We start from the raw sequence: 15,213 nt of genomic DNA, 5'->3' as shown, positions 1-15,213 counted from the left end.
AAAATTTTATATTTTAATGAAATTAAGCTCTAATATGTTTTTGTAAGTAGCTACATACAGCTTTTTAATTGTGACTGTTCTATTAAAGTGGTTGACTGCTCTATTAGAGTATCTTGATTTTGCATTGCATTTAATACAAGCACTGAATGAGCTACTTGGAGCACTATATTTAGCTTCTTATTAGTGGCATTTGGTGAACTGTAGCTAATTGACTTTTGCTACTGAAAATTTGGACTTGTATTCTAAAATTGTGGACCTTTCTACTGGTACGGGCCTGTCATTACAGCCTTAATTAATGTTAAAGTATTAGCTATGTTAGAAGGCAGCATTCATAGCTGCATCCATATAGTCTAATGGTGCTACATGTATATAAAAAAACAAACCAACAGCTATATAGCTACATGTGAGACATAATTGCATGCATGTATGATAAGTAATTGTTTGCACCCACTGCTGTGGTCACATTAGTAAAGTCTTTAGTTACTGGTCACCGTTGGCTACTATAATGAATAAGGTACTATATGTGGGTATTATGAGTCACTTAAGTTAAAAGCATTCTTATCACCTAATAATGTGACCCCAATTTTTCACTACTTGTAGGCAAAGGTGTACCTATAAACTACACTATCCTAAAAGTTATCCTACCATGTGGTGGGCTGTATGATCTTTTCTCTAAAGCACTGTAAGTGCTCCTATTATGAATCATATATGGGCATATTATGAGTCATAATATTCATTGCTTTATAAGTTTATTATTTTATATTCAATTATGGTAAATGTTGCCGGTGAAAATATTTACAGGCACTCTAATGGCATTCAAAGCACTGTACCGTAGTTGACTTGGTTTTATCTTTGCACTTTTTATTTTTATACTCCTTACTATATGGTGAGGGGTACAGGTAGCTAGCTAATCTGGAGCAGTATTCCTGCTCAATGAACTATGTTATCTTTAATTGGACTGTCTGAAGTAGTATAATCCATTTCTTTCTAAATCTGTAGGATTTAACCATCTGAGCATATTTTAAGCTATGCGACCCTTAATACCCTCTGACCCATAGCTAATACCAGCATCTACTTTATACAGTGACTTGACAAGACAGAGTAGCGGCTATCTCTGTCCTTTTCAACTATCTTGTATGTGAAATCCTTCAGGGTACACTGATTAACTAGACATATGATGTCAAGAATGTATTATTGTGTATAATGAAGTAGCTACAGCCAATATTTTGTGGTTGATTTGCTTCACATTTTGTCTCTGAGGCTACAACGCTAGGCCGGTATAGCTACTGACATAGATTATATAATCTATGCTACTGATTAACCGCATTTTTTGTAGTCTAACAGTACATTCGCTGAGCACCTGTACGGTTAGTAAAATCTGTAACCGCGCACGTGCACACTAGCTTGCGCATTATTAAGAAATCAAATGTTACACGTGTATTGTAGGAAGAGAAATGGTGAAAGGGAGCACGACGAGGAACACGAAAGGGAAGAAGCAAAAGGAAAAGTCTTCTGGTGAGCGACTTAGTCATTATATATTTTCTGTATTTATGAATGGGAGCATACCATTTGAACTCTTAGTTAATTTTTTCATGGTGTTTTGTTAAAAAAAAAATCATGTAAGTGAACAGGTGAATATAGTAGCTAGCCCTAAATGTGTTACCTGTGGGATGTGGGTGAGTTGGAATGTCACATACACCACTTCTGTTTGGCAAGGGGTGTCATTCCAATAAGCACCAATGCTATGGTTTGCGATTGCAGTTACAGCCAGTCCAGGTCGATTTCTATTTTGACTGTTGACATTTTTCAAAAGTTAGTCTTGACTGATTTGTTAGTTGACTTTTGCAATGTTGCAATGGCTCTAAAACCCCCTTGTTTGGTAGCTTGGACAGAGCAAACTGGGGTCACATGACATTAAATTATAATCACAACTACATGATCAAACACAACTGCTGATGATACTGTTCTTCCTTATAAATCATGATGGTTATACACTTACTGATATTAAAACATTAGTTAAGCTATAGCTTTGTGGGGTGGTACAACAACTTTGATTTCTATTTCAATATTGTTGTTACACAAGGACTATGTACACACAGAAGACTTTGTTGTGTTGAGCAGGTCATGTGATGAGAGACAAGGCCACTGTACGGAGATTACAAATGTACAGGACTGGTGGGAAGGCTTTCAGGTAATGTATGATAATGTGTACATGTGTATTGTATTGTGAGCTAGGGTAAGGTGAGATCACCTTGTATTCCTCGAATACCAAGGATACTATCACCACCAAACACTTACATGTGCTATGGTGTATCAACTACAATGTGACTAGTGTACAAGCTGGGGCTATTAGGAGTGTAGAGTGTTCACATTATAGAGGGTAGTGTACAGGCCGGGACTATTAGGAGTGTAGAGTGTTCACATTATAGAGGGTAGTGTACAGGCCGGGGCTATTAGGAGTGTAAGGTGTTCACATTATAGAGGGTAGTGTACAGGCCGGGGCTATTAGGAGTGTAAGGTGTTCACATTGTAGAGGGTAGTGTACAGGCCGGGGCTATTAGGAGTGTAGAGTGTTCACATTATAGAGGGTAGTGTACAGGCCAGGGCTATTAGGAGTGTAGAGTGTTCACATTATAGAGGGTAGTGTACAGGCCGGGGCTATTAGGAGTGTAGAGTGTTCACATTATAGAGGGTAGTGTACAGGCCGGGGCTATTAGGAGTGTAAGGTGTTCACATTGTAGAGGGTAGACTATGAGCTAAACACACAGGTAGAAATTGCTTGGCTAAGAAGCCAGAGTGTTTGGTCAAGTTGTTCTAGCAGCAATAGGGTGAGACGGTGAACCAAGCTCGGGTGTCCTTTAAGAACACTTAAAGACACCTTCGAGTGATGAGCTCTGGTCCTTATTTCTGGTACTGTTTTATTGCAGCATATTAAAATTTCTGTGGCTAGTGTTGTGCACCTTAAAGTGATCCCAGCGTGGTAACAAGAGTTAATAATAGTGCCACTATTGTAGTAAGCTTCAGAGACACAAAAACTTATGTGAGGTTGTTATGTTACAGAAATGCTGATGGTAAAATACTAAAACCAGCTCCTTTCCAGTCAACTGTGAAGTCAGGACAAGTTGCTAGAGTTGAGCCAAACAGGAAATGGTTCGGTGAGTGGAGTAATGTAATATGAGTTGTGAACACTGAGCCACTTGTCATACACATTGTATAGACATATGGCATACATGTTCAGTACTAACGGTTGGTAATAATATCGGGCAAATACTGTTGATGTGTAAGACGGATTCTTCTAAATATAGTCTTGTACAGATCTGTGTTCACCCTGCAGTACCTTCTGGATATGGGGTATGATAAATTGGGTGGTTTGGTGTATAACATAATATGTTGCTGTGTGGTTATTGCTCAGTGTATGTGTGGTCTAACTTTGGCTACCTGGTATTTCCAATCCTTCCAAAACTACCCCCCTGTATCTATGCTGATACTGCAATAGTGTATACTTCACTACAGGAATACCTTGTATGTTCTGTAGGAAACACCAGAGTGATCACTCAGTCATCTCTGCAAACATTTCAGGAAGAGATGGGACGAGTTATTAATGATCCTTATAAGGTAGGCCATCCTGCTGGTTGGTATTGTATCATGCTCCCAATAGGTGGTGATGAAACAAAGCGGTCTGCCTATTTCTCTTCTCAATGAAAAAGCTAAGGTAGTTACACAATGTTCATTGTTCTGAGGTGGTAGCTCTGCTTTAGAATTCAAGAGTTCATCTTTTAGACACAGAAAGTTTTTCAAGTACATTTGGACCAAAATCACAAAGGAAACGTCCCAACCTGCCATCAGTTGATGTGGAGGTAAGATCTGATGTCCCTACTGATATCCAACTTATTATTCATTGCCAAAATGTTCCAATAAATACATCATCCTTTGACATATCACAACGATGAACGAATGTGCTGTAGTCTATGGCCAAAGTGTGAATTGTCTCATTTTGTGTATAACAGATTGGTTACAGGTTGTCTGAAAGATTGTTCTACCTAAAAGGTAGAGAAACTGTAGACATGTGCTCTGCATATTATAATAGTGGAAAGTATTTTTTCTATGCATAGTTTTACGTGGAATTCATGATAGCTTAATAATGGCTTGTGAAGAAGGCTGGTACAGTAGGTTTCCTTGGTTATAGGTGTACCCATTATCGGATCGGCTAAAATATCTGTCACTGATATGAGAATTATATTGTTACCGATGTTTATGCAGTAGCAATGGTTTGCTCATAAATGGATTAAACATCTGTTTTTCTACTTTATCCATGTACAAAGCACACATCATGGACTTGCCATTTATTTTTACTGACAGCCAAAGGTGTTGATTCGCTGTAGCATGATGGCTTCCCTACGGGAATTGTCCGTATTTTCTGTGGTGACTGGATTGATTGCAGAGGCGTTTCTCCTAGTGTTCTTTGTTTGTAGTGTTGTGAAACAGGGTGAACATAGCTGAAACCAAAGTGTAATGGACAATTGACTTTTGAGTCAATAATTGATAATTGGGGCACTTGCCCAGTCGAAAACATTACCTCTGGCATCATCCTTTCTTTTGATGTGGTATGTGTGGGTTCACCAGTCACTAAAAAGTAAACAAACAAGAATAAGGAAAATTTAAGAATTTTAAGTTCAATTAGGGATCATAGAAAAACAAGTTGATGTTGTGCTACTTCTAAAAACCAGGCGCCATGCAGCTAGCTAACTCATCTGGAATAACTATAGACAGTATATACTACTATGAATTAATACTTTACAATAGGGTAGTTTGGGTTGTGCAATAATATAATTAGCTATTTCTCGTATTTCGTAATTCATGAAATTTTCGTAATTCGTTCAATTACGTTGCTATGCACTGCTGAGGAAGTGTTTGTTAAATAAACCGCTTTTACCAACATATTACGCACAAAACTATCTTCTAAACTGTTTTATAGTGTGACTAACGTGTTTTTTCCCACAAATTCTCTCGACAAAGCCTCAAAGCTGCTCTTCATTTTCGTTCGCATATGTAAGGGATACGCCCCCTTTCAACTCGAAGCGATAGGCTATTCCTGGCAGTGTACGAGGCCTGCACCGTTGTTTTTCAGTTGCTAAATGCCTGAAAACCTCAAGGGGAAGGTAGTCTGAGGAAAGTCACCACACCCGTATTTCAGTCCGCCGAAAAGAAACCACCTCAGAGCAAAGTTCACCTGTGCAGAAGTTTATACAGACTTCATTTCACATTTATTTCTTACGTAAAAGCTGCTTTTACCGTTATTAAACGATTTTGCTCACGTGGGTGCGTACGGACAAACATAGGTAGATAGGTAGATAGATAGGTACACACACACACTTTTACGGAAACAATTACAGTAAACCAGGCGCATGCCCACAGCCGGCCTTCGGCCAGCTGTGGGCTTGCGCCTGGTTTAAAAAAGTAGGGAAACAAGGGAGGTCACCTACACCTGAAGATATACTGGTGAACATTTAATCCCTAATTACTTCATTACATTTTAATAAACTGCTTGCAATTTTCATTTCACTTCAATGTACCTGTTCGTCATGTTTTATGTTCTAGTAGTGCTAGCACATCCTTAGTTCTGTCTAGTGAAAATGAGGTTGAGGTTTGAATGGATTCTTTATGTTCTCAAATGAGATTGTGGAATGCGCATGTAGTTACTATCACCAACCTAACTTGTGTATAATGTACATGACACATTGTTATATAATATATCTTTCAGTGCTAAATTTCCTGGAGACCATACACTTCACATCAAATTGCACTATACAAGCTTCACTGTACGTTAAACTACTTATTTACCATAACTACTTAGTACCTAGTTACCATAACTACTTAGTTACCATAACTAAATAATCGCTATAGACTAAGGACCTTGACTAGGTTGTTTTTGTTTACACAAATGAAACCATACAACTATTCTAAACAGTCTCCTTACTTAGTGATCATTTCAGTGGTTGGTTTCTTCGAGATTTATCCCTTATCTTGTATATATCACACATAGTGCACAAAGATCCAGTTATCCCTGAAACGAGATCTCTATGGGCGTGCCTGTTTTAGGATAATACTATAGAATACATGATAGAAGTGGTAGCACATTATATGTGACCAGATCTGTGAAAACCCGACATAATGGTGCATTTTTCAAATTCTTTATTATTGAATATTTATAATCTACTTAGCTGAGTGAATGCTCTGGCCAAGTTTCAGCCTTGTATGCCAACAACTTTTGGAGTTACAGCTCTACAAAGTAGCAGCAACAGAAAGATTGATTTGTACAGCAAGTATTGGGAAAATAAATTACAGATGCGTACAAAAACGACTGTAACTTACAAATGCAATGCGGTGCAGAGTTGCAACTTGCACCATTGTGTTCGCCATGAATAGGAGAGTCCATTACATGGTGAATTTTTTCTCCTACCACCTTTCTTCACTACATACAGAGACAAAATCAGTGAAGAAAAATCGATCGCGTACGACCGCTTTGACATGACGTAAACAAACGCCCATAACTCACGTATCCTGTAGGCTACTACTACGAAACAAAGATTTTCGAACTCCTCTTGAGTAGGCGAATAAGATGGTACCCATGTTTTTATCATTGCACCCTTTCTTCATAAAGAACAAAGCATTTACAATTTTTTTTCATTTATGCAAATATTTTACGCATTGCAATCAATAGCCTATACTGAAAATTTAGGCTTGCGCCATTATGCCGGGTTTTCGCAGATCCGGTCACATATTTCTACTACTTGGAGTGTCTTTTATAAGGTTGTACCAGATAAATCCGGTTGTAGCGGTGAAAGGTGTACACAAAAGAAAATACATTTTAGTGTTAGATTTGGCAAATTTCTGTAGGCATTGGCAGAAGCTGCAGACGTTTCTGGAGGTGAGTGAGTACATGAATAAGTTATGTAATGTAATGAGTTGCTATGGTAACAGTGCAATGTTGGTGTCATTGTTGTAGTGATGGTGTCTTTGTTGTAGTAATGGTGTCGTTGTTGTACTGATGGTGTCATTGTTGTAGTGATGGTGTCATTGTTGTAGTGATGGTGTCTTTGTTGTAGCAATGGTGTCGTTGTTGTAGTGATGGTGTCGTTGTTGTAGTGATGGTGTCATTGTTGTAGTGATGGTGTCGTTGTTGTAGTGATGGTGTCTTTGTTGTAGTGATGGTGTCGTTGTTGTAGTGATGGTGTCTTTGTTGTAGTGATGGTGTCATTGTTGTAGTGATGGTGTCTTTGTTGTAGTGTTGGTGTCATTGTTGTAGTGATGGTGTCATTGTTGTAGTGATGGTGTCGTTGTTGTAGTGATGGTGTCGTTGTTGTAGTGATGGTGTCTTTGTTGTAGTGATGGTGTCATTGTTGTAGTGATGGTGTCCTTGTTGTAGTGATGGTGTCATTGTTGTAGTGATGGTGTCATTGTTGTAGTGATGGTGTCATTGTTGTAGTGATGGTGTCTTTGTTGTAGTGATGGTGTCATTGTTGTAGTGATGGTGTCCTTGTTGTAGTGATGGTGTCTTTGTTGTAGTGATGGTGTCATTGTTGTAGTGATGGTGTCATTGTTGTAGTGATGGTGTCTTTGTTGTAGTGATGGTGTCTTTGTTGTAGTGATGGTGTCTTTGTTGTAGTGATGGTGTCGTTGTTGTAGTGATGGTGTCGTTGTTGTAGTGATGGTGTCATTGTTGTAGTGATGGTGTCATTGTTGTAGGTGCATATGATCCAGATCAAGATATAGACCTGGTAGCAGATGACCCAGATTACAGGTACTAGCTATTGGTGGCGTGTAGTCATGTGATGTATCATCTCTTTGTAGAGAAGAGGCCAAGCATGCTCTGTTCACTAAGGGACAGTCTCGACGTATCTGGAATGAACTATACAAGGTACTCAATACACTATCTGCACTGTGACTGGAGTATTTCAAGTGTAGGTAGTATTTAAAAAGAACTCTGTAAATACATAAACGGCTTTCAAATTTCTAACAATTCACTTATCTAAACATTTTGCCTGAAGGCCTACTGTATACTTCCAATATTAAATTATCATTATCTGAAATGCTTAACCATATTAAAGAATTGGTATTTCTACTGGGACCATTTCATTGTGTAGGGCTAAGTTACTGATGTGCATGTTCGTGAGTGTAAACACCCAACTGTTACATCAATGGCTAATTGGGAAAGCAAATGCCAACTGTCCATGTCTCACACAGAAAGTTCAGTTGGGCCTTAGTCCTTTGTGTGCCCACACCTTCACCTGTGAGATATGATACAGCCTCCTGTGGGTTACTAGTCCTGCCCCAGGAGGATTTTCCCGTGCTAACTCATAGTACCTGAGTAGCACACAGGAGTCCCAGTGCTGCTTTTTTGCTTTGCTATGTGAAGTACTCTGGCCATTTAGTACAAACACATAATGCTGACATTACATCCCATCAGATTTCTATGCAAATTCTTGTATTGTTTCTTATGACAACAAAAATTTTGGTGAATGATTTTATAATTTATAAAAATGATAAATGATAAAGAATGACATTTCTTTATTGTCTAGAAATCAACTGAATTTTCTTCTGGATCACACAAACCATTAATTTTTAAACCAGATTTGTGCCCATAGCTAACCAAAGGCCGACTGGGTGTGTACCTGGGTTGAAATTGTTTTTGAAAAACTGTGTTGTGTGTGTGCGTGTGTGTGTACCTATGTATGTTTTTGTGTATGACCCACGTGAGCAAAACAATTGAAATGGTAACAGCAGCCAGTATGTGAGTAGTAAAGGCTACATATAAGCTTCCACACAGGTAAGCCTTGGCTTGAAGGTGGTTTTGTTTCCCAGTTTAAAATACAAGTGTGCTGACTCTAAGAACTTTGTAAGTGGCCTACCTATTGGGATTTTCAGGCATTTACTGACCAAAAACTCCATAGCATAGCCTATAGGCTATTAGGAATAGCATAGCCTATAGGCTATTAGGAATAGCATAGCCTATAGGCTATTAGGAATAGCATAGCCTATAGGCTATTAGGAATAGCATAGTCTATAGGCTATTAGGAATAGCATATCTCTTCGACTTGAAGGGAGACATCTCCCCTGCATAAGGTAACAGCAGTTTCGAGGCTTTGTTGAACAAATTTGTAGAAAAAACATGATAGACAAACTATATACTGTAATGGTTGAGAAAATGTTTTTTTTTGTTTTTTTTACAATGGTTTGTTTGACAAGCACTTCTTAACAACGTAATTATGAATTATGATATCCAAAATTACAGTAATCAATATGATAATTATAAAGCAAAAATCTATTTAGTATGTATTCATAGTTGAGATGATGAGCTAGCTAGCTGTATGGTGCCTAGTTTTTAGAAGTAGCATAATGTCAACTTGCAGAGTAGGTACGACATGAATTAAGCGCTATTGAAAAGAATTCACAGTAATTGCATTCTTTTAATGGTAAAATTGCAGAAATGATTGTGTAGACGAGTTTTGATGAACTGCTAAGCTACTTAGACACTTGTGCAGTTGATTTACAACAGTTTTCTCTTCTCAATTTGCTGCTTGGCTTTATTTCATTTGGTAAGTTATTCATCATGTGATGGCATCACCAATTGGCTGTGTATATTGAAACAAAACCATTGGGATTGATTGCACTGCTGAATTAGGCATCAGAAAAGGGTCCGATCGGCACATATTTTAGATCAATAACCTCACGAAATAGCTTCTAAACATATGCACTCACATGTGCATGTTGTACCTCCTCTGGTCAACTTGCATATTACCCTTATGACCAATGCTATAAAATATTAGAGGTCACATATTAGAAATAGCATCATTTAATGTTGTTGTTTATCAGGTGATTGACTCATCAGATGTGGTGATACAGGTATGGTTCATAGCACCAGTTATAAAGTGGTAACATGTGTTGTATGTGTTAGGTGTTAGATGCTAGGGATCCTTGTGGTACACGGTCAAAACAAATCGAGCAATTTTTAAAGAAAGAGAAGCCACACAAGCACTTGATATTTCTTCTTAACAAGTGTGATTTGGTACCCACATGGGCCACGGTAAGGTTGATCAGCGCCATAAGAGTTCATAATATATTTGTGAGCTCTTGCCAGTACATGTACAGTTAGGTGTTTATCTGTGTTGAGTGTAGGATCTATGTCAGCATATCAAATAATACTATTACACTAGCACTAGGTGTTACTATTACACTAGCACTAGGTGTTACTATTACACTAGCACTAGGTGTTAAAGTGCTGGACAGCTGGGAATACCAGCAATCAAACAAGGCCGCCAGACTTCAAGTGACCCTCAGAGTAGGCCAGATCAATATTAGTGGTTGATGGACGGCCAACTGAAGAGCGTTGACCCCTCAAACGCTTCACTGCAGATCTTAACAATTAAAAGCAAAACCTACATCGCAGCCAGAATAAACATTTGCTGTAATTAATGCTATGCTTCTATTACACTAGTATTTTAAAAATTTTTAATTGAGATCTAGTCAATAAAAAGTAGTGAAACAAGAGATGAATGAATGATGGTATTACAGCATAGCTCGGTGGGATTTCTAGAAGAAGACAAGCAGCTTGACTGAAGATAAAAGAAATGACAAGGTGCAGAGGGCCTACATTTGTCGAAACCCCCAAAAGGCACATCCTACTAGTGAGTTTGTTATTGTGGCATAAAATGGTGGCCTGTGCGCTGCTTTGTTTGGCCTCTAGGCTTGTGACTGTGGTCAGTGAGTGAGGAGGCAGACCAAATTTTAAGTTTTGGTGATTAAAAAAAAATCTATATCTGGTCATCGCTAAGTGTTTTCTTGTTTTTAATGCTGTGATGGACTACTATTATTCCATAAGGTGATTTTCGTGGCATAAGATGTCTCTAGGATAATTTTCGAAGGTGGAATTTTAGGTGGTGCGCGTCATTTTTGGGGGGATCCCTACTACTCTTTGATACATTCGACTATTGTTTGTGATATCAATAAACTTTATGATTGATATTACCAGTAATTGAGTTACGCATACGTAGTGGTTAATACCATTACGGTACACCTCGTCCCCTTACAGTAACCCTTAACCCAACCCCCATCATTCCTACAACCAGCTACACCAGTACTGAGGAGATAACTGCCCAGCTACTGTGATTAAATTTAAACATTCATTAGAGTCACAAAGAGCGGGCAATGTGTTCATGCATAGGGACCAACACGCAACTCACATTCCCAACTTCCTGGACACAGAAAGGTGATTATCCAGGGAATCTTCAGCATATCCGTCTTTGGCTCCTTCAGAATGCCAACGTTCATGTCACTTGAAGAGGTGGTCTGGAACACCAGCATTAGCCGCTGCAGTAGCACCACCAGAACGTAAGCTATGTGTACCAAATAAAGCGGGAGAGTGATCCAGCTGCCGTAACTTCGTTCATAGGAGCTCCCACATCCTGGAAAGGAAAGTCCACCTGCCACTCGCAGCTTCTCTCCAAACTTTGAATGGGTTATTCTACGAAAAAGCAGTTGAGAGTCCTGTGGATCAATATTGCCCATCGACATGTACCTTTCCATCATACCCACTGGACAAGTGGCATTCTTGGTTCTGGCGATAACAACTTCATCGCCTTTGCGTAACTGGTCATTCTTGCTCTTCTTTATCCGCACGGTCACCATATCCTTGTCAAATTTCAGGTCAACAGGACGTAGGTCGGATAGCTCATCAAAACGGAAAAACCCTGCATAAGCCAACAATGCTGCGGCAGTTATTCATATGTTAGATGGGAGCAGTGCTCATTGGCATCCTTAACTAGAGCTTGAAGCATTTCAGTGGTAAATGGCCGTTTCTTCTTGACTGGCTTAGTGAGCAATCTACAAGCTCCATCCAATATTGTAAGGGGTTGCTAGTTGGAGAGGACAGCCCTGCAGCCCGATGAACCCAGGAGACAGAATTCACTGTATCTTCCACTGCGGCCTTTGATTTAGTAGTATCTGATAAGTGTTGGAGGTACAGAGCTAGGTAGCTACTTTCCACAGGGAATGCTGTAAGGTTATGGCTGGAGGCCCAGCGTTTCCATTGTTTATAGGATCCTACTAGGTGCTTCCTTTTGGTACTTGTAGCTCTACTCCTCAAAACTGTATAGGAAATGTTTCAGCTATTCTACAAAGCTCCGGATCTTGGAGGTTGGCCAAGAGGGGCCACATACCATGAGGAAATATCTGCAGAAAATAACACACATGACAGAAGGTAAGGGATTGCGACAACACGCTAATAAGTATGGTTCCATGCACACACACATGCATCGACAGAACACTTGTCCCGTGGGCAACAAGGGGCCAGCGATACTCATGACACTATGCAAGCTATGATGGCCCATGTCAGCAACAAAAGTTCACAGGTCATACATACCAGTCCCAGAAACTGTGACCACATTACAATTCCATATGACTACACCCACCACTTCATCAAAGTGTCAATATTTAGGATTTAGGTCATACTTACTAGCCCAAGAGCTGGGTAATAACCCATCCTCAATTCACCCATGGTACCTAACTCACATGGGGATTGCCTGGCATATCCAGCCATGGTGACCTTGCACACAAGGTGGTCATGACCACAGTAATCAGTAGTTATAGCTGGCTGACTCAGTTGGTACCAAGATAGGCTATTATTAAACCAGCTGTATATTTAATAGCTGCTAGTTGCATACGATTCCTGCTATAATACTATTCTAATACTACATTGGTCAAGCCACATGCTGTTATAAAAGCCACATACACATTCACTAACACAATACATCTTAATTGTGTGGGCTCATTTAACAATCATGCCCATCGGATTTAGCACAAGTGGTATGCAGACCTTTGTCTGCCTCAAATTTTATAGGTATTGCCAGAACTTTGGTATTGGGAATTCCTGTAAAGAGGGCTGCTCCCGACCTCTGAGCTAATGTCAAACCCTCACTCAATGGTAACTCTTGCAGGTTGCGGATGAAGTGTGCTGGATGAACTCCATCTGGAAACAAAAGAGGCCAAAACGGTGCCGATGGCCAGCACGGTGCAATCAAAGTACGGTCTTCCTAGCATGTTGGATAACCCTAGGAATTAAGTGAACTGGGAGACAAAGCCAATTAACTTCGTGGCCCCAGCTGCACGAGAAGACATCTACCGCTTCTGTGTCAGGGCTCCAGTACCTAGAGTTGAAACGGTCAAGCTGTTTATTATTTGCATCTGCAAAGCGATCTATCGTGTGTGGGCCCCATAGCAAACACCACAGGGTTAAGCTTCCAATAAGCCAAGTCTAATATCCTGCTTATATAGTCCGCCTGCTCGTTAGCTTCTCTGGGGATCCATTCAGACTCGAGGGATATCTGATTATGCAAGCAAGTCGAAAAAATGCTTAGGGTTTCATCATGTAGGGAAGTTTTTTTATTACCTGTCATAAGTATCCGCACAACATTTTGATTATCAGTAAACCATCTTAAGGGTGCTCGCTGATATTTGAAGCCGTTTAAGTGTCAGCCCAGGAACCACATGTGGCTATTGCATCATAATTGGCATTACTACGCATATCTGTGTTAAGCGGACATGTTACATGTTTTGCGCCAGAGAACACTAGGAAGAATAGCATGTTTTTTCGCTTCAGAATCGTCACTGAAGTGTTAGCAAATGATCGTCTGATGGATCAACAGTTACACTAACATGAATTAATCTAAAAGTAAGTGTTATTTAAGGCAACAAGTGTGAACGCACTTTTCGCTTGTAGGCGACATGCGTTCGTGCCTTGTTTTCTCGAGTGACAGGGTATGCTGGTAGTTAGTATTGTAATTGTAAGCTGCTTATGTAGGGAACAATGTTACCAGCTGGAATCACAAGGCGTTACAAGCTGCTGATGATGGCGTGCCTAGCGTAACCTATCCAAGAGCGACTTGGAGACTCCAGGCGGAGCAAGAAGCTGTTCCTGTGTGTGAAGAAGAGAAAACAGAGCTTTTTGTGTTTAGAACAACGTTTATGACATGTTATTTTGAAAAGTTGGTGATTGCGGTCAATAGGAATTTGTGTGGTTATTGTATCAATAATGTTGGGCGCACGCAATCTTTGCACATGTTTACTAAAAATAAAACTAGTTTTTGAGTGATAGCCGTGAAGGCTTCAAATTTTGTAGGGAGATTCGCTGATAAATTCTCCAGAGGTCTATGTTTAGATTTTGTCCGTAGCGTTATGGCTTCATGAGTTACGGCACCGAGACAAGGGGGTGTCACTCAAATATACACTGTACTACGATCTGCGACCGCGGTCAAAGCTAAAGGTCAATGAACAAGGCCAATTTTTCACGAAGAACAACGATCAAACTGTTTTCCCAGCACGGCCAAAGCTTCGCGAGTAAGTAGTGCACGAAAATACAGCGAAAATAAACGGAACCAGGTCCATGGTCAAGACAAAAATTCGATGAAAGTCAACGGTCAAAATCGAAAATCGATCTTGACCAGCTTTGACCGCGGTCGCAGATCGTAGTACAGTGCTTATTGGAGTGACACCCCCTTGCGAGAACATGAGGTTTTGAATGGTGTAGCACACTTTTAGTACTAACTTAAGTTCTATGTACACTGTGTACTAATACTAAACATAGAGTTGTGAGTTATAAGCTGAAGTTTGTTCAACGTGGTTTCCAGTGCGCTACTGTGAAAAATGGAGGACTAGTTTCGATTTAAGCGCTTCATAAAGAACTACGCATAGTTATAAAATGGTATAGGCTAGAAGAATTCTGTTTGGTTTGTGTTGAAGAGAAAGAGAAGCACTTCCAACGTAGGTAGCATATGGATTCATTTTATACATTATGTGAATATAAGCAACAATACAAAAATTGCATGTTGTATGGCTTCAAATAGCCAGCACCCTTAACGCTCATTTTGCAACTTAGGAGCAAATGATTCTATCACTTTACCCACTGCCTTGAGCTCATGCCAGGTAGACACAGCCTCTTGATGAGTCCATTGCCCATGAGGGATATGTGGGCCATGGGTGATATGTGGGCCATGGGTGATATGTGGGCCATGGGTGATATGTGGGCCATGAGTGATATGTGGACCATGGGTGACATGTGGGCCATGGGTGATATGTGGGCCATGAGTGATATGTGGGCCATGAGTGATATGTGGGCCATGGGTGACATGTGGACCATGGGTGATATGTGGGCCATGGGTG

At 39.9% G+C, this 15,213-nt stretch overlaps 1 protein-coding gene across 2 annotated transcripts in view; it reads left to right on the top strand.

Moving 5' to 3' along the window:
- The first annotated feature begins 1,399 nt into the window (after positions 1-1,399).
- Positions 1,400-15,213, top strand: part of LOC136261570 (uncharacterized) — a 36,473-nt gene continuing 22,659 nt past the window's right edge. For both annotated transcript variants that reach the window (XM_066055595.1, XM_066055594.1), the window contains exons 1-11: positions 1,400-1,515; positions 2,122-2,191; positions 3,061-3,155; positions 3,536-3,615; positions 3,659-3,712; positions 3,759-3,857; positions 6,898-6,928; positions 7,747-7,801; positions 7,852-7,918; positions 9,874-9,903; positions 9,956-10,084. In XM_066055595.1, coding sequence (XP_065911667.1) covers positions 1,455-1,515; positions 2,122-2,191; positions 3,061-3,155; positions 3,536-3,615; positions 3,659-3,712; positions 3,759-3,857; positions 6,898-6,928; positions 7,747-7,801; positions 7,852-7,918; positions 9,874-9,903; positions 9,956-10,084 — 771 coding nt within the window. In that variant the 5' untranslated portion in view covers positions 1,400-1,454. The remainder of the gene's footprint in view (positions 1,516-2,121; positions 2,192-3,060; positions 3,156-3,535; positions 3,616-3,658; positions 3,713-3,758; positions 3,858-6,897; positions 6,929-7,746; positions 7,802-7,851; positions 7,919-9,873; positions 9,904-9,955; positions 10,085-15,213) is intronic.

Source organism: Dysidea avara, chromosome 7, assembly GCF_963678975.1.
Source record: "Dysidea avara chromosome 7, odDysAvar1.4, whole genome shotgun sequence".
Taxonomy (NCBI): Eukaryota; Metazoa; Porifera; class Demospongiae; order Dictyoceratida; family Dysideidae; genus Dysidea; species Dysidea avara.
The sequence above is the reverse complement of the archived record's forward strand: the minus strand, read 5'-3'. Positions and strand labels throughout refer to the sequence as shown.